Source organism: Dermacentor andersoni, chromosome 5 (genome assembly GCF_023375885.2).
Source record: "Dermacentor andersoni chromosome 5, qqDerAnde1_hic_scaffold, whole genome shotgun sequence".
Classification (NCBI taxonomy): domain Eukaryota; kingdom Metazoa; phylum Arthropoda; class Arachnida; order Ixodida; family Ixodidae; genus Dermacentor; species Dermacentor andersoni.
In genome coordinates this window covers 138,604,289-138,624,435 of record NC_092818.1, presented here as the reverse complement: position 1 = coordinate 138,624,435, position 20,147 = coordinate 138,604,289, and the positions used below count along the sequence as shown (strand labels likewise).

Below are 20,147 nucleotides of genomic sequence, written 5' to 3'. Positions count from 1 at the left end.
TAATTAATTTCATCCCTCTTGCGTTGTAGTAGCTGTAGAAAAACTTTGAGCAAAACTAGTCTATCCCAAAAAAGGAAGATGGATTTTTCTGCTCAAAGAAATTTGACAGGTTCTTACACGCAGACACTCAAGAATCCCAGATTACGCGAAGCCGTCAAACATATAGAAAAGCAAAAGCGCTCCATTCACCTTTGTCGATGCTGAGCCCTCTTTTTCTTTTTCTGAGTGAGAGAGGCGAAATCTCCGACACTTAGAGAGGATAATCATGTGTTACTTTTCTTAGAACATTTTCGAATATTTGGAAGCGTACACTTTTCAACGCTTCTTTTCTTAACTGGTGCATTTGTTGATTTCAATCCATGCATTTCAATCAATTATGGATTTTAGCTTCTCTCATGAACTGTTTAGCAGCTTTCTTGGTGTATTTTGTATTCCCGTGGTTCCTGCACTTCATACGTCATTGTAAGCAGAAAAGTTTGGCTGTTCGATATACACTATCTGCCCATGCATTGTGTCAGAACAAATGTATTAGACAAGTTGGCTACACGATGTGGACTGACAAAAAAAAAAAAAAAAAAAAGAACTAAAACGGCCCTTTGTGTGCTCAGGTAGCACAGGGGAGCGGTTCTTGGTCAGATAAATCAGGAGACTTTTCGCTGGAGAACAATTTTATAGTGCCTGTTTCGGCCACTATCGCGCCTAAAGTGAGGCTTTAAGTTTCTGTTCTAGACCCCTAAAACACGCATCCTTAGTGTCTAAAAATCCGGTATCTGGACGAGCCACAAGTGAGCGCACATGACATGACTACATTCATATAACCAGCTCAGGCCGACAAATACGACAGCATTGACGATGTAGAACTACACACCGCCGCAGTAAAACGTATGTGGCACAATTAAGGGTATAAATGTAAACGCAGTACTGAATATACAATATAGAATAACAGACAAAGTCCCACCAGAAACCTCTGTGCGAAAAACATAGGGTCCGAAACCGAAACTACTAAATGTCGTTGCAGCGCTGAAGCATCAGGTGTGCCGGAAATTAGAACTATAAGTGGGCGTTTCTTAGCAAGAAAGCCAGGGGGCGCGACCGCTTGTACGACGCGAATTTGGCGATACGTAGGTCCGCAGGTGTCATAAATATTAGCATTGGCGACGAGTATTGTATTGTTGCGATGATCGTGAGAAACAAGGGGAATCGTTAGAAATGCTAGCATATCGTTGAGGACTAAGAGGTGTCAGCGAACCGCCTAATAGAAATATGAATCTTTTGTAAAGCAGCTGAAGGTGTTGACATGTTGCCTTCATAACGATGGTAGTGTGGCGTTACGATATCTGTGGCTTGCTTTGCGTGTGCTCCACTTATGGATCAATTATTTACGCTGATTATGCCATTGTCGAGTGGATGGTCATTCCGACGATGTACACAAGGTGCGTATGCAAGCGTTGGTCTCGCAAATTTTTGTACTGACGACGTGAGCCATGAATAAAGTACCCGCTCTACGCTTTCGGAATCAGACATGAAACTAGCGAAATCAGCTTTATGTTTATGGCAGCTCTGTGTAACACTTCTAAAATTGGTGCAGTTGTGCCGATCTCAAGCATGACATGGCAATGTGCATGAAATGCAATACGTATGAGCGAAGTTGAATTGCTAGGTCGGTGCATATGTCACTTGACAGTGCATGAAATTCATCTGACACTTCTGATCACGGTCGCTCATTCTGGTTCTCTATATTTAAATAAACTCTTCCACGAGGTTTATTCTCAGCACATGTGCAGTGTTCGCGGAGCACCGCTTCTTTGGCAACGAAAGCAATTGTCTGAATACGTTACTGTGATTCGTGCATTTAGCCCGTGGGTTCTTAATGGTCATGACCGCTTCGTAACGGCACCGCTAAACCGTGCTGAATCTCTGCCCGAATGATCTGTAATCTGGTAACCGCCCTCGTGATCTATTCTGGTTTTATTTGTTATTTGATATGTGAAATTCTCTTGCAGTCTTTGGGGTGCATTTAATGTGGTCTGCTTCAACATCATCGTGTTCCTGACGCTGATGGCGCACACTAGGGCAGTATTCTCAGACCCAGGAACAGTCCCTCTACCTCAGACGAACCTAGATTTTTCGGATGCGCTGAGGGCTAACAAACCTATAGATGACAAGGTGAGGGTTGCAGCTACTGAACCATACCATAATTAGCTTTCCCTGGCACCTTGAGTGTATACACTGCATGAATATAGTTAACGCCACCTCTTTGAATTTTGGCTTGACTAAGATTCCAGCAAGTGACATTAACAAGAATTCATTGGGACTATATATTACTGGCCTGTTTCACGTTTGGCCACACTAGCAAAGAATAATGGCATACACTACCCTGCTTGCCATAGCACCTGCCGAAGATCATGCTATTGCATGCCACCAGCAAAACAACTCGCTAGTTCTTAACTTCACTTAACACTAACTTAACGAATTACTGTAGTTATCATTGGCTCATGCATTATGCCTCGTGACATTGATCGAGTAAAGCTATTGTGTCTTTTTTGTACATGAGACACAAAACTTACAAGGGGTCATTTCGGAATCCCTTTAAAGAAAAAATTTACTTTCAAACATTCATCGGTTTTCTACAGTTTTCATGCTGGTTTTCATGCTGAACAAAGTGTTCTCACTTTCCTTTTTTTTTTCACTGGGCAGGGCGACTGGACTATATGCTCTCGCTGTGAAACATACAGGCCGCCACGCGCGCATCACTGCAGAATATGCCAACGATGCATTCGCAGGATGGATCACCATTGTCCCTGGTGTGTTAAACATTGCTGACTTCATTGTGTGCCTTTTATTGCAGCATTTTCCTAATTTCTCAGAGAAAATTTACTGTGCCATTGGAAATATGGGAGCCATAGGCGAATTCAATAAGTGTGAGCTCCCTTCATGCTTGAAATAGTGGAGAACTTCTACAATAAACACTTCTACAATGAATTCACCTGTATGATGAAAGATTCCAGATGTATTGGCCAAATTCCTTTATTTTATGTATTGCCAACACCTCCACTCTGTGTACCACTACAATGAAGGAATTTAGGTGTGCCTGACACAGCGGATTTGTTATTTATAACAAACACTCAGAGCGGCATTGTCACTGCTTTCCGCAGCCACCATTGTGCTGCGGTGCACAATAACGAGTGCTGACTTGACACCACAACAAGGACCACGTGGGAATGTCTCGACTCCACAGTGGCTATGTTAGCCCTGTCCATATGCCGAATAAAAAAGCAAACAAACAGCCGACCAAATGCCCGAGTACTTTAACGAGCAGCATGATCATAGCCTGCCCGTAAATAGAACAAATATAGGCACAGCGATCTTCGTGCTTCCACTTGGGTGTCAGAGCCAAGTAAACAAGCTGTAGGAACGAATCATGGAAACCAACACGGGCGAATTTGAACTCATGGGCAAGCACACTGATGAATTTTGTGTGCACAGCGGTCCATTTTGCAGCGATTAATTCAGAAGGTGATGGCATGACAAATTTCAGTGAGGGCTTGCCGCCACTGCTTTTATGCCCTCAGTGAGCGGGCTAGCATGTTGTTCATTTCTTTCTCTAAGTATTTCTTCAATTCAGGTTAAGTAAAGGTTTTGTTTTTCTGAGTGGGCTCAGCCTGCTCTATTGTGTGCAGTACTGGGCTCATGCTTTATGACAAAGCAAGCTGTGCAATGAAGGATTTTGTAGGTTCAAAACACTTTTTTATAAAAATGTTTGATTGTAACTGCATTTGACAATTGTGACATTGCATGCCCATGAAAACTGTGCAATGAGGACATTAATTTTCTGATTTATCTTTTTATGCCACTTACAATATCAGTGGAAAATCAATTTGTTCTTTTAATCCTTGCAATGGCATTTCATCATGCTTAATTTTGTGTTCACAGGATCAACAACTGTGTTGGAGAACGGAACCAGAAGTATTTTATTCAGTTTCTCCTGTATGTTGGTAAGGGCGACCATTTGTGTTCATTCTTGATGTGTGATCTTCACTGAAAATTACCATAATTACATAATGTGTACTGATTCTCGTACTTGCACTTTACAGGGCTGGGGTGCTTGTACATAATTGTATTAGTGGCTGTGTCATGGAACCTGGAATGTGCAAACTGTGTTCATAGCCCTGCTTACAAGCAAAACCGAGTGTAAGTATCATATTTGTCTTTTGCAATAAGGCAACGTTTTCTAACTTTTATCATGTTGGAACACACTGTGATATTGGGCATATATTTTAAGTAGGTGGATAGGTGCATTCTAAGTATGCTAGATATGAAATAGTTGATGTTTTCATGTCTGACATTACTGTAGAGAAATCTTGCATGGAGTCCACATTCTGTAAACTTGACAAAACTCGCTGGCGACTTCAAAATTACTAATCTGTGCTGCTGTGGTCTGTTTTAAGATTTAAATGATTTTGAAAATGGCATTAAATGTAGAGAAACTAAATTTTCAATTGACCAAGTTAATTGGCACCTGGTAGGGTGAATGTTGCATCTTTCATGTTCCCTAGCTTTCTTTTGTGTTCTTTTGCTATGCTTAAGCTTTGGCCATTTACATAAGTTCTGGCTCTTCACTATGCGATTCTTATGTGGAAAGACTTTGCCAGAATAAAAAAAAAAGTATGTTTAAGTTTACCCCTTTTGGAAAACTAGGATGGTAAAGCATTAATGCCCTTGTAATATTAGTATACTACCTTCACTTGCCTTTCAACCACCAACAGCCAATTTCAATAATAGTAGTGCACTGTCGTTACAAAGCAGTGGCACATTCTACTTGGAAGTATCATTTTGTCACTGTATCAAGCAGTCATAGAGCATAAGGTATAAGCCTTAAGAAAGGCAATGCATTATTCCTATTAAATTAACCTGCCATAGTGGCTCAGTGGTTATGGCATCATGCTGCTGAGTATAAGGCTTGTTCCCTTGCTAAAGCAGCTGTATTTCGATGAGTGTGGAGTGCGAAAGTGGTGTTGTATTAAAGGGCCATGAAACCAAACTTTTGGCTTGCGTTAAGCATTGCCTGTTTAAACACAAGTGTCCCACAGCAGCCTGACAAAATGTCAGTGCATTCACTGTGATAGAAATTTATTTTTATAACGCTGTTAAATTGTACGGCAGTCCGACAACGCTAATGGGTAATGAGGTGAAATCTCACCCCCAGCAACTGCTTCCTTGGAGGAACTGAAGTCAATCTCGAAAGCCATGCTTTTGTGTACTGCAAGCATTGAAAGTGATTGGCAGGCGCTGAAAATTTGTCGTGGTTGCCATGTGTGGTTTTGTTTTTGCATGTGCGCCGTGGAGGTCAGCCTGAGATAGTTCCTGTAGCCGTTCTCTGGTTTGTGCTGTTTTTATATTGCGAATGAAAGAAATGTAGGCACAATGCGCTGTGCGAAGAATCGAGGAGCTGTTGCTCACTTTCAAGGGAAAGTATCTGCTGGAGCATAAGCACAGCTGTGGGCTTGCATCATCATGGTACGGTGCACAGACGGTTTTTGGAGCAGATAACACAGCACTGGCCTTGAACTTTTTGATGACACACAAGTCATGTTAAAATGGTTGTCAATGTCGGTTGGAAGGGCTTAGAAGCAGCAATTTTAATTTGAAATTTCAGGTTAGAGTATATGCTTAGAGCACAGCATTGTCTGTTTAAACATACTGGCCACTTTACTGTCAATTCCAATTATAAATTGCGAATAGTTGGACGACCATTTCATGACCGCTTGAACATCCGCATGTGTAGCAAAGAGCCCCAGATGGACTAAAATAATCCAGAGCCCTCCAGTAAGGTGTTTCTCATGTGTTTCTCTGCTGTGTTGCCTTGGGGTTTTGCAGCACCCTGCTAATCGGTAAAATTTCAAAGCTGCCCTGCTAGACAGTCCTGATTTCATTTTCTGAAAGTCAGAGGTTCACTGTGATGTTTTTTCAAGTTGAGCAAGTTGTTGTCTACAGTGAAATGCTGCATGCATTTCAGTATTGTCGTAATTGGCCTCTATTGATACCACAAGCACTAACTTTCAAAGCTTGTTGTCGTAGACATTGCTGATCTCTTTGCACACATGTATGTGCCTTGACTGAATGCATGAGCCTGTGCAAACAGGCTGTGAGGCCAAAGAGCACACCTGCACAAGTTGCATCGCAAGTGTTGCTACACCCAGCCTTTCCGAGGAAATTGTATGGAAACCTCTGGAAAAAAAAAGAAAGAAAGAAGAAACGCATTTGAGCAACTAGCTATGTTTCCTGTATGTGTCCAGTGAACTTCAGATGACTGGAACATGTTCAAAAGTACACTGATGCAATTGTGCAGTGCCAGCTGCACAACAACAACCGCTCTACTTTTTACTAAATGCAGCACTTTTGTGTAGTAGTACATTTACTGCCTAGATTGCCTTAGGTTTCAGCATTGGGTCTGTACAAACGGGAAAAGTTTGAAAATGTACTGTTGGTTCATCATCACTGGGGTGGGATGCTAATTTTCTGTGGCTTTGATGTTAAAGGGGCACTAACAAGAAAATTATTCAAGCAGTATTACTAAATTACAATGTACTATAATACAAAAGAAAAGCCTCACTTACTGTGAGATGGGGCTTGGGGAGCCAGTAGAGGTATTAGAACGAAAGACTGGTGGTGTTGCCACCTTGAGGTTCCTGCACCAGTTCGTCATGACGTCATGGATTTTGGCGGCATCTGCTCCAGTCTAGTTAATCTGCTTAAAGATGAATGCCAAACACTAAACCTGACAATTTTCAAGAACTTTTACCCAACCAAATACAAAAAAGTACTTTGAAATTCATGACGTCACACTAAACAACTGGCCCTTGGGCTATGCCGCAAAATTGAAAACAAAATTGAACTTTGTTGTCAATTTTTTTATCTTATAAGCTATTAGGGTGAAGTTATTAAACTTTGGAAATGATACTTTATCAATCTAAACTGATTCAGTGTTTCCCTTTAATGTCTCATTAAAGAAAGTGAAACCTCATTGTAGAAGGTGCTGTAAATTAAGTAATTTTATATTGGCATATTATATGTTGTGATTTATGATGAGCATACAAAGCATTCTAAAAAGGAATGCAATGAATATGTTGGTGTTTTTATAGTGTTAATGCTTCATTTTGAACTTTGAGGAATGGTTTTTGTATGCGCAATTTAGTATAGTTCTCAAAGCGCACTGCCGATGGGTGTGTTGTCTTATATGTCCTCCTCTTTTGTCATTGCACGTAACAGGATTCATTCCGTCTGCCTCCTGGTGGAAAGCATTCTTTTTGGGATCTTTGTGATTGCAATCATGTGTGACCAGGTAAGAACCAACTTTGAGCCAAAATTTAGTGTGAGACATGCTGAACATTAGTTCCTGAGGTGAATGAAAATTGTGCTGCACTCTTTGACTAAATGTTAGAATTAGTCTTGTTGCTGTTGCAATGTTTTCCTACTCATAAATGTGTGCTTTTATTAAGAAAAGAAAATGTATGGATGATATTGATTTCATGTGTGAGGTTTATCTGAAAACCTTCATGTAGAAGTATTGCAGCCTGGGACATCGTAGCATGTCATAACCAAATTTTTCCTCTCTGCCATACGGACAAATAGATTTCGCTGACATCTTAGTGCAAAATGTCAGACATGATATTTTTCTTTGTGAAAAATGCTTTTACCAGCCTTCTTGTAGTGCAACCATTGCTTTTTCCCAGAATCTTGATACAGTGAAACCTTGTTAAACCGTAGTTGACTGGAGCTTGGAAAAAGCATGTACTAAACGGTAGTACTGCTTAACCGAAATAGCATGAGATCGAGCATTAGATCACCCACTTACCTGTCAAAAACGGAACTCAGAGAGAGTGCGATGAAAGGCAAAAAAACAAAACAAAAGAAACATGCAGTATTTATTCACTTCGCATGACAAAAGTGTTATTTTTTTTTGATGCCGCGGCGGCCTAGCAGCGACGATAGCTAGCGGCCTCGCACTTACTGAAGCTGCGAACCAGCTTTTCAGCCTGCCCCCTCTTTTTGGCAAACACTCACATGGCAGATTCCTCGTTGGCGTTATATATTCTCCCTGCACGGGTGCGGTAGCCTTGCAGAAGTCGCGGGGCGCCTTTTTCATTGTGGGGCGCTGTTCTCGTCGTGATGATTTCACATGGCAGATTCCTCGTTGGCGTTATATATTCTCCCTGCACGGGTGCGGTAGCCTTGCAGAAGTCGCGGGGCGCCTTTTTCATTGTGGGGCGCTGTTCTCGTCGTGATGATTGCATTCATGAGGCTGACGTAATGCGCAGCTTCTGCCACTGTTGGGCCTGAATCGCCCATGCTCTCGCTTTCCGAGTTGTCCTCATCACTGTCGCTAGGCGACAATTTCGGCAACAACAGAGGAAGCGATGGCGAAAAGTCAAACCTCATCAAAAGCGTGGCAGTTTGGGCGAGTTGGTAGGTGACCTCGCTATCGTAGCCGACATGGCATCTCTTCACGGTCGCAGCAGCGCTGCCGAGCAACTTCTTCGCATTACAAATGCCACACACCGTAGTTAACAGTAGATCACTGTCGCGTGCCAGTGCAGACTTCGTGTCACATTTGATAGCACAAATTATGTATAATTTTTCTTCAATGCTGAGCACCCAGCGCCTTTTTTTAACCGAGCTTCGGCATGACGCGAGTCCTTGCTTGCACGATGCCACAACACCATCTGGCACGGCACCGAAATGATGTTGATGTTGATGTGGCTTCACGCGCAAACGCACAGGGTGCTTGAAGGCTGTTGTTCTGATCTCTGAGGCTTGTTGTTCTGCTGGGCCACCCGATGGAGATGACACACTGCCATGTTTGTGCGACCAAAAGTGGAAACACTACGTGTTAACCGATACGTACACAGTAAGCTGGTACGGTTTATGCGGATACAAAACATTTTATGTTCGATGGCCGTTGAGTTGGGGATTTGACTTTATTACTTTTAAAACAAAACTACTGTTTAAGTGGGTACGGTTTAATGAGGTTTTACTGTATCTCGAAGCTCTCATTCAAGCATGCAAGCCCATCAATGTGCATGCATATGTCCATATAAAGTACTTCTAATTGAAAACTGATTTTCCTGTGCAAGGCCTGTCTTGTACGCACTGTCTGCTTTACACAGTGCATACAGCGATGGAGAATACAAATTTCTGAGCAGGCATGAGACCTTTTAGGGTGGAGCAGTGTACAACTGTGGTGTACAGCTGTCATGGTGTACAGGTGCCATGGTGTACAGGTGCCATGGTGTACAGGTGCCATGGTGTACAGGTGCCATGGTGTACAGCTGCAAAGGTGGCATACGAAATTTCAGTCTTCCATGATCTTGGTGGAAGCCTTAGCACTTGAACAGTGCCCATTCCAGTGTACGTTGACTGCTGGCAACCTATATGAAGAAATGAGAGTGAAGCTTTACACATGCAAGAACTGTCTACTCAACAACACCAAGGGAATAAAGGTCCAGAAAGCTTATCAAGGAGTTCTTCAACCAAATGTTACCCCCAATAAATAATAAAGAATGTCTTACCCTCACTTTGGTGTAGCGATTGTTGTTTCTGAATTATCTGAATATTACATCGTACAAATATTTTTTGAAGTGCCATGAAATTCATATCATCCATGTTTTACTTGCATGTATCTAGAGAATGACAGTGGAGTGCTTTTATGCCTGTGATGCATTCTACATAATTCATTAGGTATTGTTTTGCTGTACGCAGGCCACAAAAGGTATGCGAAATCAAACACCAATTCGTTTTATGCCAGAAGTTTATGGAGGGGTATCTCAAAACTTTTGCTAGTCTTGGGATACTTACTAATGGCACATACCTTGAGCACCAACTAGCTTCAGTTACACAAATGCAAGATTTTCTTGAGTGGATTATTTCAAAAGTCTTTTCAGTATTACTATTAGACAATCAAACACATAATTAAAGATTATGGCTGAATCTTTTGTTTTGTTTCCTGGGGCCAATGATGTGTCACAGCTCTGTCTTTTACGCACCGCTTTTAAGGACTAGTTCATCTTAGTCGAAACAGCTAGTATTCAGTTGGTATGTAAAACTTTGAGCTAATTTTGGTGTTGTATCATCTACTCATAATTTCATTAGAGTCAAAATTTCATCATAACAATAATAAATTTATGTTGGGGACCCTTGAGTGGACATTACATAAGGGGAAGTGAGGCAGGGAATAATAAAACAGTACACATTTTGCATCATTATTGCAGTAATTCAAAGAGTAAAAAATATACTACAGTCGACTCTCGTTACAATGGACCCTGATAAACCAACAAAAGATGTCCGTTTTATCCGACGTCTGTAATATCTGAAACGGCTCACTTCCGAAACTGTGGTTGTGATGTGTAACAAAGTTACTGCAAAGGGTGAGTGACGAACGTCTAAAGTAAAAAAAAAATAAGTCTCAGTTTTATCCAAGAGACAAAGCATCGATTGCGATAACAAATTAGTAGACAGCTATGTGAAGTAAGGATAGTAATTTTGTCGGCCGTGTAAAGTTGTAAACATTTGCTTGCTAACTAAATTAACAAGCACGGTGTCACGCGTGCACAGGTAAACATGAACACGTCTCGCTTGATGACTGCGCAAAATTGCTGTCAAAATGTTGGAGTGCGGAAGCGCTGTAGCAGCAGTGAGCGAATTGACCTTCGTGCTGTCTCTCGCTTTAATGCGAACTAAACGTAGAAAGCACAGTGCATACGAAGCTACCGGCATTGGGTGTACTTTGTCCACATCGCAGATTGCTTTCAAGATACGGCACCCGCACGAGAGTGCACTTTCTCCACATTGCAGATTGCTTTCAAGATATAGCACCCACGGCGCCGTGCCATAAGCAGCAGCCGCCGTAGTAGAACTACCCCCTCTAACCCCCACCCCCCTTTGTCTCACGTGCGGAAGAAGATGGCTTCCTCCCTCACGTGCGCAATATTGAGCCGCGATCGTTGGCTGACCCTCGCAAGTCAGTTGTAAGCCCGTGTAGACACAGCAAAAGTCCATTCTATGCGCCCGATTTTGACAAAAATTGCCCCTGATTTTGTCTGCTGTAGCCAATAGTCCGTTGTAGCACAGTCCATTAAAAGCGAACTTTGTTGCATTAATAAGATAGGTAGAGCAAACTAAGGTTGAAATATGGTCCTTTACATTTGAAAGTCTGTGTATTTGGGTTCGTTGTAACGATCATAGACTGTATATATATATAGCTGGAACAATATATCCAAAACATCATTCATTACAATAGTAACAGTATGTGTAAATAATGCATAAAAATAAGGAATCTCTTTTTGTTGTTACTGATCCCAATATCTATAAGAAATTATTCTTTGTACCAGTGCTGCGGCCTTATGAGAGAAGTTTAATGATAGATGTAACAAGGTTAGGTAATCTGCTACCCCACTTCTAGGGAAGGCTTATTTTAGCAATGTGACTCGAAACACAACGCTGCTGTAGTCAATTCTTTGCATGCATTTGGCAGTGAAAACTGTGTCACAAGTGTTACTATAAAGGTAGGAGAGTACTAGGAAACTGTACGACCCTGTACAGTTAACATGAAAAAATACTAGTAAACTTGGAATGTAGGCAAAGGATCAGCTAAAACTACATGGTTTAAGGGTTTATTTTTTTTATGGCTGCAAGCACAAAAGTGAAGCTATTGTAAATACAGTTGAATCCGGCTATAAGGAAGTGGTTTGTGCACTAAAGAAAGAGTTTGATATACTAAGTCATCTGATATATCCGAACCTGGGTATAACAAACTTTTGTGAACACTTGTGATGAGTCCATTATACATGATAAAACAAAGCTGCTGAAAAGGCTGCGGTGCTGAAACACCCTATGGTGACCTAATTCTCGCAGCAGCATGTGTAAGTAATTTAGCAACCTGGTACAATCTATATCTCTGTGTTTGGTTATGCGTTTTGTATTGTACCCTACCTCTTGGTTATGTGCTAAAGCATGCTCGGAAAGAATATACACAAGAAAAGAAAGAGTGACTGCAAGTGGTTCTGCAGTGCAGGTTGTAGGTGCTTGGAGTTTGACAGTACTATATGCAAAGTCGAATTCCTTTTTAGATATTTATTTGACATGAATACCACTAAGTTTTGCAGGTTTGATGTATAGCGCAACCCAGGCTCCTTATAATTTTATTTGACTCTATAACATTGCCACTCTTTCATGATCAAAGGACTGAAACTGCTCGTAGGAAACTGGGAAGTTGTCACCAGCTGATAAGCACGCGCTTTTGGCAGTAGCTTAATGGCCTATAGTATCTTGATGCTGAGAATGTGAGGTTGGAGGTTTGACTGCTTGTCTTGGCGGCCACAGTTTGATGGAGGCAGAATGGAAAAGCACTTGTGTTCCATGATTGTGGTGCACCTTGAAGAACTCCACATTGACCAAAATTAATCTGACGCATTCCAGCCCTCAACTGTGCCATCTCTAGTGGCTCAGGGGCTGCCTTAGCATACTAAGCCACATGAGTCATCAACAAACAGAAATGGGGTCTGTATGCTTTTGGAAGAGGTTCAAGCTGTGTTTTTATGAGCTTGTAGGGAGCTTCTGATCAGCTTTTCCTGGCCACACTTCATCAGAAAGCTGTCATGATGAGTGCTTTGGGACCTACTTTGCAGACCTACCTGTGCTGTCTGCATCCAAACCTTCCAGTGAGAACTGGCCATACATAAGACACCAGCGAATGTCTTTGCCTTGAAATAAGACCTTTGTTACTGTTGGGCAGTAAAATTTAGACATTGTTTTTCAGAAGTATTCACACGTTCTGAATGCGGATTTTGTTCTAACAGTTAAAATTTCTCAGTTCCAGGCAATTCTTTCCGATGAAACTGCTGTCGAGCAAATACAGAAGAAAGGACCTTTCCGGGCAAGAAAGCCAAAAATGGCTCTTATGAGCGAAGTTTGTGGTCGTGGTGAGTGCGTTAAGTGCATTTTTGTTTTGTAATCTTTTTAAATTGATTTCTCTAGAGAAACAAAAATTTGTGCAAGAATCATTGATGGTGATTGTGAATGTAAGCAAATAGCCTGAACAAATGAGCTAGTGAGGGATTGGAGAAAATGGTTTTCTTGCCAAGTTCGACCACTGACCGTCGCTCGACCACCGACCAACCACAGAAAACTACTGAAAGGGCCAAAGAAAGCTATTTGGTTTAAAGAAACCTAGAAATTTAGCTTATACTACTTGCTATACTATTAAGGCTAACTGTTAGTCATTTGTCACTTAAACAAACCAGAGCTTGTGTAATTTATTCTGAATATTTTTTTCATTTCAAAAAAATTGATGTGCGATAAGGGCTTTGTTAAGCCTGCCAATAGATGCAGTCAGGACATAAATGTTGTAGTGCACTCATGTTACTTAAACAATAGTTAACTCAACACTTTGCTTAAATTTAGCACGGTCAAATCTTTTTGTTGGTCACCTTTAAACTGTTCAAGCTAGCTGTTTGGAGAGTGGTACTGCTACTCATGAAACAGGACAAGACACGAAGCACTGAACTGTGTAGCCGCATCTGTTTTCTGGTCAACTATGCATTTTAATATAGGTTATGGCACATTAATTTGAATGTGAAATATCAATTAATATTTGATTTATGTGAGAGGGAATTGGGGGTAGCACAGAAGTCCATTTGTGTAGGCAAAACGAAGGTTATTTTGAAATCTGTGAAACAATGCAGGAGTAGTGATGTTCACTGTGCGGACCAGATGCATAGATATCTTTTAATATGAAGCATTCATTGGCTCATCCCACGAACTTTAGTGCTAGCTAGGTATGTAAGTAGGTTCCTGTCTTGCCTTATTTTGGGCTTTTTCAATCAAGTAAAAATTCATGTGTTTGGTAATGGGATCGAGCTTTTGACTTCCAGCACAGCCGCCCCATGCTGTAATTGTTACGCCATGATCTCACACACGCCTCTCTCGTGCCCATGCCAACTAGCCTTTTGAGATGACTGGCACAGACCGACCACTATCTTTTCCATGCGTCACAAGTGCCAGAATGCCAGGTTCTCTAATTCTTGCCTTGTGGCAGCTAGTGCTTTGAGATGCTGTGTTCGACTGCACTCACCGTCTGGACCGGCTCACATTCCCCAGTCTTTTCTTTGTAGCAGACAACGCTACGAAGACACTGTGTGCACGCATGCTTCTGTGCGAATGCTGTGGGATATTGTACTACATTTAGGATGAGCCCAGGTTGCAACAGAAGGTCATAGCATTACTTCTCTCGAGCAACAACAAAATTGTCGCTATGCCGGTGCCGTCATTTTATCGTCGTCATTGTCTTGCTCGTGTTGCACACACACAATTGCTTACTTTACACAAACACGTTGGCAACTCTTTGAAGAACCTCGAACGATGCTGGATAGCCAACTATGTGTAAAATGCTTTACATAACATCAACTTCCACAGCTTTTAGGTGCAGACTGCTGCAGCGGATAACATCTGCAAATTATATTAGCTAAAATGCCTCATTGTCTCCCCTGTCTCACTATCGAGGCTTTTTGCCTAAATGTGTAGTTTCGAGTTTCCGATCAAGCTTAGAAGTGTCTTGGCTGTCACACTGTTAATAAAAAGAGGACCTTTTCTTGGGGCATGTGTTTGACCTGGTGTGCTCTTGTTTATGAAACATGGCCTGTAGCGATATGAAAGATTTTAATAACTGGTACTGATTTCACGGAGTGTAATGGGGGCAGCAGTTAAAGGCTCCCATAGGTGGTGCACTTGGCCTCAGGTGATTATTTTGTCAGCACTGATAGTTCATATTTATTAAAATGATTTATGGGATAGACTGTGACCTTGTTGTCAAAAAATTTCAGTCCAGTATTTGTTAATGACAGAGTTTGTGCTGTCTCTTCAAAAGACATGCACATGTTCAATTGATGCTATAGTGCTCATGCAGGATAATATATGAATATAATGTAGGCACTGACTTCGGAGTCAACACGACGGAATTAGTATTGAATTATAACTGAACTAGTATTAGTGTCGACAGATACTTATTGTAATTTGCTCTTTATTTAAAAGAACTTTGTGTTTGTTCTATCTGGTTCCTGGCCATAGTGGTTTCATGTTTCATCATCTGTTTGTAGGGACCCCCTTCCTGTGGCTGTTCCCTTGCGATTCTGCACCCACGAATCTCGACGCCGTATCATATGATGTGTGATGCCTTTCTCAGTGGAGTATCCGGTGACGTGCAGTTATTTATGTGTGAACTGTGAAATAGTGTCTCATCTTCAACTGTCCCACGTTCCCGACTGTTTTGTTTGTTGGATTGTGTTGATCGCATAAGTACTAAGTGTAGCACATGTGTTCGCTTTTGCAGTGCTTTATTGAACATGGGTAGCCCGTCGATTTACTATAATTGCTTTGAAATAGTTTTACTGTTTTGACGGTCTGGTTCTCACCACTAGACTTTAAAACCTACAAACACGCAGCAGTTTTTGACACATCTTATATTTCATTATTGTTAAGAACAATGAAGAATTTGCAGACATATAATTTTTATGTAATGTAATGCGTAGGGCAGGTAACAGGGGGACCATTAGGATTACAGAATGGGTGCCAAGGGAAGGGAAGTGCAGTCAGGGATGGCAGAAAACTAGGCGGAGTGGTGAATTTAGGAAATTTGTGGGCGCAATTTGGAATCAGCTAGCACAAGACTGGGGTTTCAAGACAGGGTTGCTGGGAGAGGCCTTCGTCCTGCAGTAGACATAACTATAGGAAGATGATGATTATGATGATGATGGTGATTTTGATTGAATGCTGCATGTATGATAATTTAATGAGCGCTCTCGTATGCATTCCATTCCTTCTCATGAAAGGAGCAAAAAATGCCGAGGTACAATAAGTGGTTTGGTGCTCTGTTTATCAACTTGCTCACTGTTTACCAAGATTACAAATGCATGCGGATTAACCGAATTTCCAAATGTGTCTTTCATTTGTGGATACCAATTCAGCGTGGCAATTTGCAATATTGTTTTTAGCTGCTCCTATGGTAAACAGAACAAATGTTTAACACTGATTGCTCTTCTCTGATGCCATTTCAGTGAATTTCCTGCTAGATTTAGTGGACATTTGGTTTCTTTACAAATGTCAACAACAAATATCAACTTTTGGTGTATAGTAGGCTTACAGTAAAAGTCTTTCCAGTAAATTTTAACTGATTCAAAAGAATATCCGGTGTATTCTAGCAGGTTTCGAACATTGTTGTAGTGGAACCTTTGGTAGGAAAAAATTTTATATGCTGAACTGGTAGTAGGAGTTTTGTGTTAAGTGCTTGTCCTGCAAGATTTAGTATGCTATACAGTATCAGCCATTGCCAAGCATTTACCTTTTCTTTTGTAGCTTTTAGGCCGCTCTACCTGTTCTCTGGACACACTGCGTTTCAATCGACTCCTCTATCATCTCTAATGTAGATACTTGGCCAAAAACCGCTTTTCCAAGACTTCTTCAATACCCTTTGACTTTGAGTGAGCACTGATTTCTGGTGCAACAGCTTCAGCAGCCTCAACCACTCTCAGTAGTGCAAACCCAGTTTTAGGGCATCTTTTCCTCATAAAAGAGTTTAATAACTCAGAAACTGATGTTCAGCACAGAACCTTGAGACAAGGATAGTATATAGAGAGGGCACACAAACACCAACGTATAACAAAATGTTTATGCTGTTATGTCTATCTTTCTATGTGCTTGTCTCAAAGCTTTTGTGCCAAACATTGCCTTCTATGCCATGCCAACTAGGCTGCGTGCAACTCAAACACTTGAGTCGCTCCTTCACATTCTTGATTAATTGTACTGGTAACTCCACTTAGAAATACTGTTGTAGAATAAATTCTTTAGCTGTGTTCCTGCTGAACATAAAAAATTGCGAAGTGGAGTCTTGTTCCACTGTTCACTTTTAATAAATGCTCTTAATAAGCATCATGACTCTTGCACACCTCGTAAAGGTGTCGTGTCTATGCTCAGCATGTGCCGAGTATGAGCATGGTGGGCTTTAAGTTAGAGCTCATTGTACTTTTATGGCATTAGGCACATTATCATTAATAATGACATCTAACGTGTCAACCTTCCGACCACGATCGACGCTAGCTCTGTTCTGCCTCCTACACGCTCTTTATTTTCTTGGCGTTCTTCATTGCTAATACATAAACATCTGGTCTGATACATAGTTCACAAAACCTTCCACTGTAGTAGCCGATACCACGAAGATGAAATTTTACACCTGTTGTAAAAGTATGTTTCCAAGGCATGGGCATTACTTGTAAGGTGTGCACATGTTGGTGAATCCAAATTTCTCACATCATAAGGTGAACAGGGGTCATAATACGACATGTGCAGGTAGTTCATAATTACAGAATTCAAACTATTAACTTTTAGAACATATATTAGGCTTTCTTCTTCATTTTAGAGTGCAGCTCTTAGGAGCCTGTTCCTGCATCAAGTGTTGGCGTCCTCAGCGTAACCAAGCGAACAAGCACAGTGAAAGATGAAAAAGTGAACGCAGAGAACAGCGGGGAATGAAAGACGGCTATAGCGAAGAGAGTGCGAGAAGGAAAGTGGAGGAGGAGAGTGTGGCGAAGCGTGAGAACAGTGGTAGTACCACGCAAGATGTGTTCTGCGGTGACGATCGCTACGAGATGGTGCCAGAATAGCTTGCATCGTCTGTTCACCGATGACGCCATTGATAAGGCATGCGGCGAGTGTGTCCATCGATACCATATATGGAAACAAAGCGCTGCATGAGCGAAGGTCTGTCTTCAGTGGCGACTGCGAATTGTGCCCATGCGTCGCTCACGCACTACCTTGCACGATCTCCCGATTAGCGAGGCGCTCCATTGGCAATGTGCCACACAAGACAGATTGTCCACGCCAGCCAATGTATCATGAAATGAAAACACGCATAAGCTGCGCTTAAATTTCACTTAGGAAGTAGTGTAACCATCAGTGAATTTTTTCACAAAGCTATCGATGCATGTGCAGTTATTTGCAGCAAAGAGAAAATGTTGATTTGGTTCCAGTGATGCCATCAGTTGTAGCTCTCCTGAACTGTAATATAAGGTCAGCACTTTTGCTTTGTTTTTAACGAACATGAGTCCTACTGTCAAGTGAAAACAAAAGCTTGGACGCTTAATCTTTACAATAAGAAAATCTTATGGTGCAAAGCTAGTACAGACAGTCCATAGTCGCTCTCCCATAACAGAAAGTTTTTCGGCAAGCTGCCACATGTACTAGTTAAGTCTGGTGAGTTGTTTTTTATGTGCAGGCAACGTCTGATTTTTTGGGCACCATAGGAGCCGTGAAAACGTCAGAAAAATTAATGCAGGCCTTTTACTGCCTGCAAGGGCTCAGATTGCCACAAGCACGTTTTAAATAGCTATGATGACCTGCCTATACAACTGTTAGGCGTATCGGTGCTTATAGTGTGACAGGAGACGGTGGGTGCATGTATACTTTAGGAATACATATGTCTCGAGTCAGTGGCACCTTTCTACCCTTGGTATGCTTCACTGCAATACATTGCATATGTTTCACCATGTAACATTGAAGTAGTGCGGCGAAGCTGACTTTTGGGAGACAGCTTTATTCAAAGCTTAACAATTGCCGTGATTTCTGCACTTTGAAGCTAGTGGAGAGTATTTCAAAGGCAGAGTTGCAGACAGCAGTGACTTCTGTCACTGAAAAACACGACACCAAACTGCAGGAAGCTTGGTAGCAAACGTCGAAGCAGCTCGGCCTAGCATTGCTGTTGTGCTGACAACGGATCAGTGTGGGAGAGTGCTGGTTTAAGGCTGCGAGCTAATCAAACTGCCAGCTTCCATGCTATGCATATATATATACCTATATACTTTTACCACATGACCGACTTCCCACATTTCACGAACATTTTTTTTCCACTTTGACACTTTAATATTTTCATCACTTTCTTTGTGCACATGGTGAAGTTGCATTTACGTCATAGTTAGGTTTCGAAAAAAAAATGGCCATACAGGTAGGTGCGTGATTGACGCATGAAATTGCTCACAAAATGAATAGAAGTGAGCATTTCACAATATTTCTGGAACTAAAGTGTTGTACACCATTGTGGCAGGGTGAGTTGTCGAAATTGAGCCATTTTCTAATGTGCAAGCATATATAACGTTAGGAATTCTTTGCTTAGCAGTAGAGTAAATAAGCAGAAACAAAACAGCTATGGTGTCTTGTGCATTGAGCTTTACTCTTAGGGATGAAATTTTTGTTTTATGAGCAGAAAAGTTGGAATGCTGTGTAACTGATTATTTTAAAGATCACCTGCCTTTCTAAGAAAAATGTGCACACCTTGCCAATTTCTTTTGGAAATGTGGTAGGCAAATGGCAGGATGAGCGTCTCTCACTCCGTCAAAATTTGGAAACTGTTTATTTCTGAGTTTTTAAGTTTTCTTACTATTTGGCAAAATACCATGCTGATTTTAGCTGTGAGTATTTCAATCTTGGGATGTTGTAATTTATTTATGCATGGCTTGGCCAGAGAAATTTTGACCGGTGGTTTTATACCACATCCATAATCTATTCCATGATTACTTGACTATTTGTAGGATAAGTTACTTGCCCAATTAACTGAATTCCGGTCCCTGGTAAGTGGTTCTAGTCAATTTAGATGACAACAGCAGTTTTCACATAATTTGATTTCACATATGTTTCTGTTTGGCACTTTACATAGCATTCTTACCATGATACCTAATATGCATTTTGTGTGGTTGCATCAGTACACTGTCGAGTCTGTGTGTAACTGAAAGCTGCACATTTCCTCAGGCATTTAAGATGAAACTTTTTTGGCATCTTCAACTGGTTCCTTCAGGCTGCACTTGCAAAACTACAAATGTTTTGTGAAGCAGAAACCAAGCTTTATTACTAAATTGAGTTTGTTCTGATATGTGTAAGAAAGCCTGATAATTAGCAATATTTGAATCAAATGAAAACATTCGAAAAAAAAAGAAGGAAACCTTTGAATATTTGATCGAATACGAAATATTTCCTTATTTTTAAATGAAGTGAAGTGTAAAAGGTTGCATGGAGTTGGTTTAGTTGAAAATAAAGAAAAGAGAGACGGGCTT

The 20,147-nt window shown here is 41.2% G+C and overlaps 1 protein-coding gene across 1 annotated transcript; it reads left to right on the top strand.

Annotated features, from left to right (window-relative positions):
* On the top strand, positions 1-18,844 carry Dnz1 (DNZDHHC/NEW1 zinc finger protein 11). Its single transcript, XM_050178699.3, has 8 exons — positions 1-1,433; positions 2,004-2,166; positions 2,698-2,804; positions 3,934-3,995; positions 4,095-4,191; positions 7,270-7,342; positions 12,869-12,977; positions 15,150-18,844. The coding sequence occupies exons 1-8, from the start codon at positions 1,315-1,317 to the stop codon at positions 15,221-15,223; spliced, it is 804 nt and encodes a 267-aa protein (XP_050034656.1). The 5' UTR covers positions 1-1,314; the 3' UTR covers positions 15,224-18,844.
* The last annotated feature ends 1,303 nt before the right edge of the window (positions 18,845-20,147 follow it).

What these genes read in the sequence shown, in the direction of transcription:
- Dnz1 (XM_050178699.3), top strand. Translation starts at nt 1,315, where the DNA reads ATGGTAGTGTGGCGTTACGATATCTGTGGCTTGCTTTGCGTGTGCTCC. An exon ending in ATGGATCACCATTGTCCCTG is followed by an intron (nt 2,805 to 3,933) that starts GTGTGTTAAACA and finishes TTGTGTTCACAG; the next exon opens with GATCAACAACTGTGTTGGAG. An exon ending in GAGCGAAGTTTGTGGTCGTG is followed by an intron (nt 12,978 to 15,149) that starts GTGAGTGCGTTA and finishes ATCTGTTTGTAG; the next exon opens with GGACCCCCTTCCTGTGGCTG.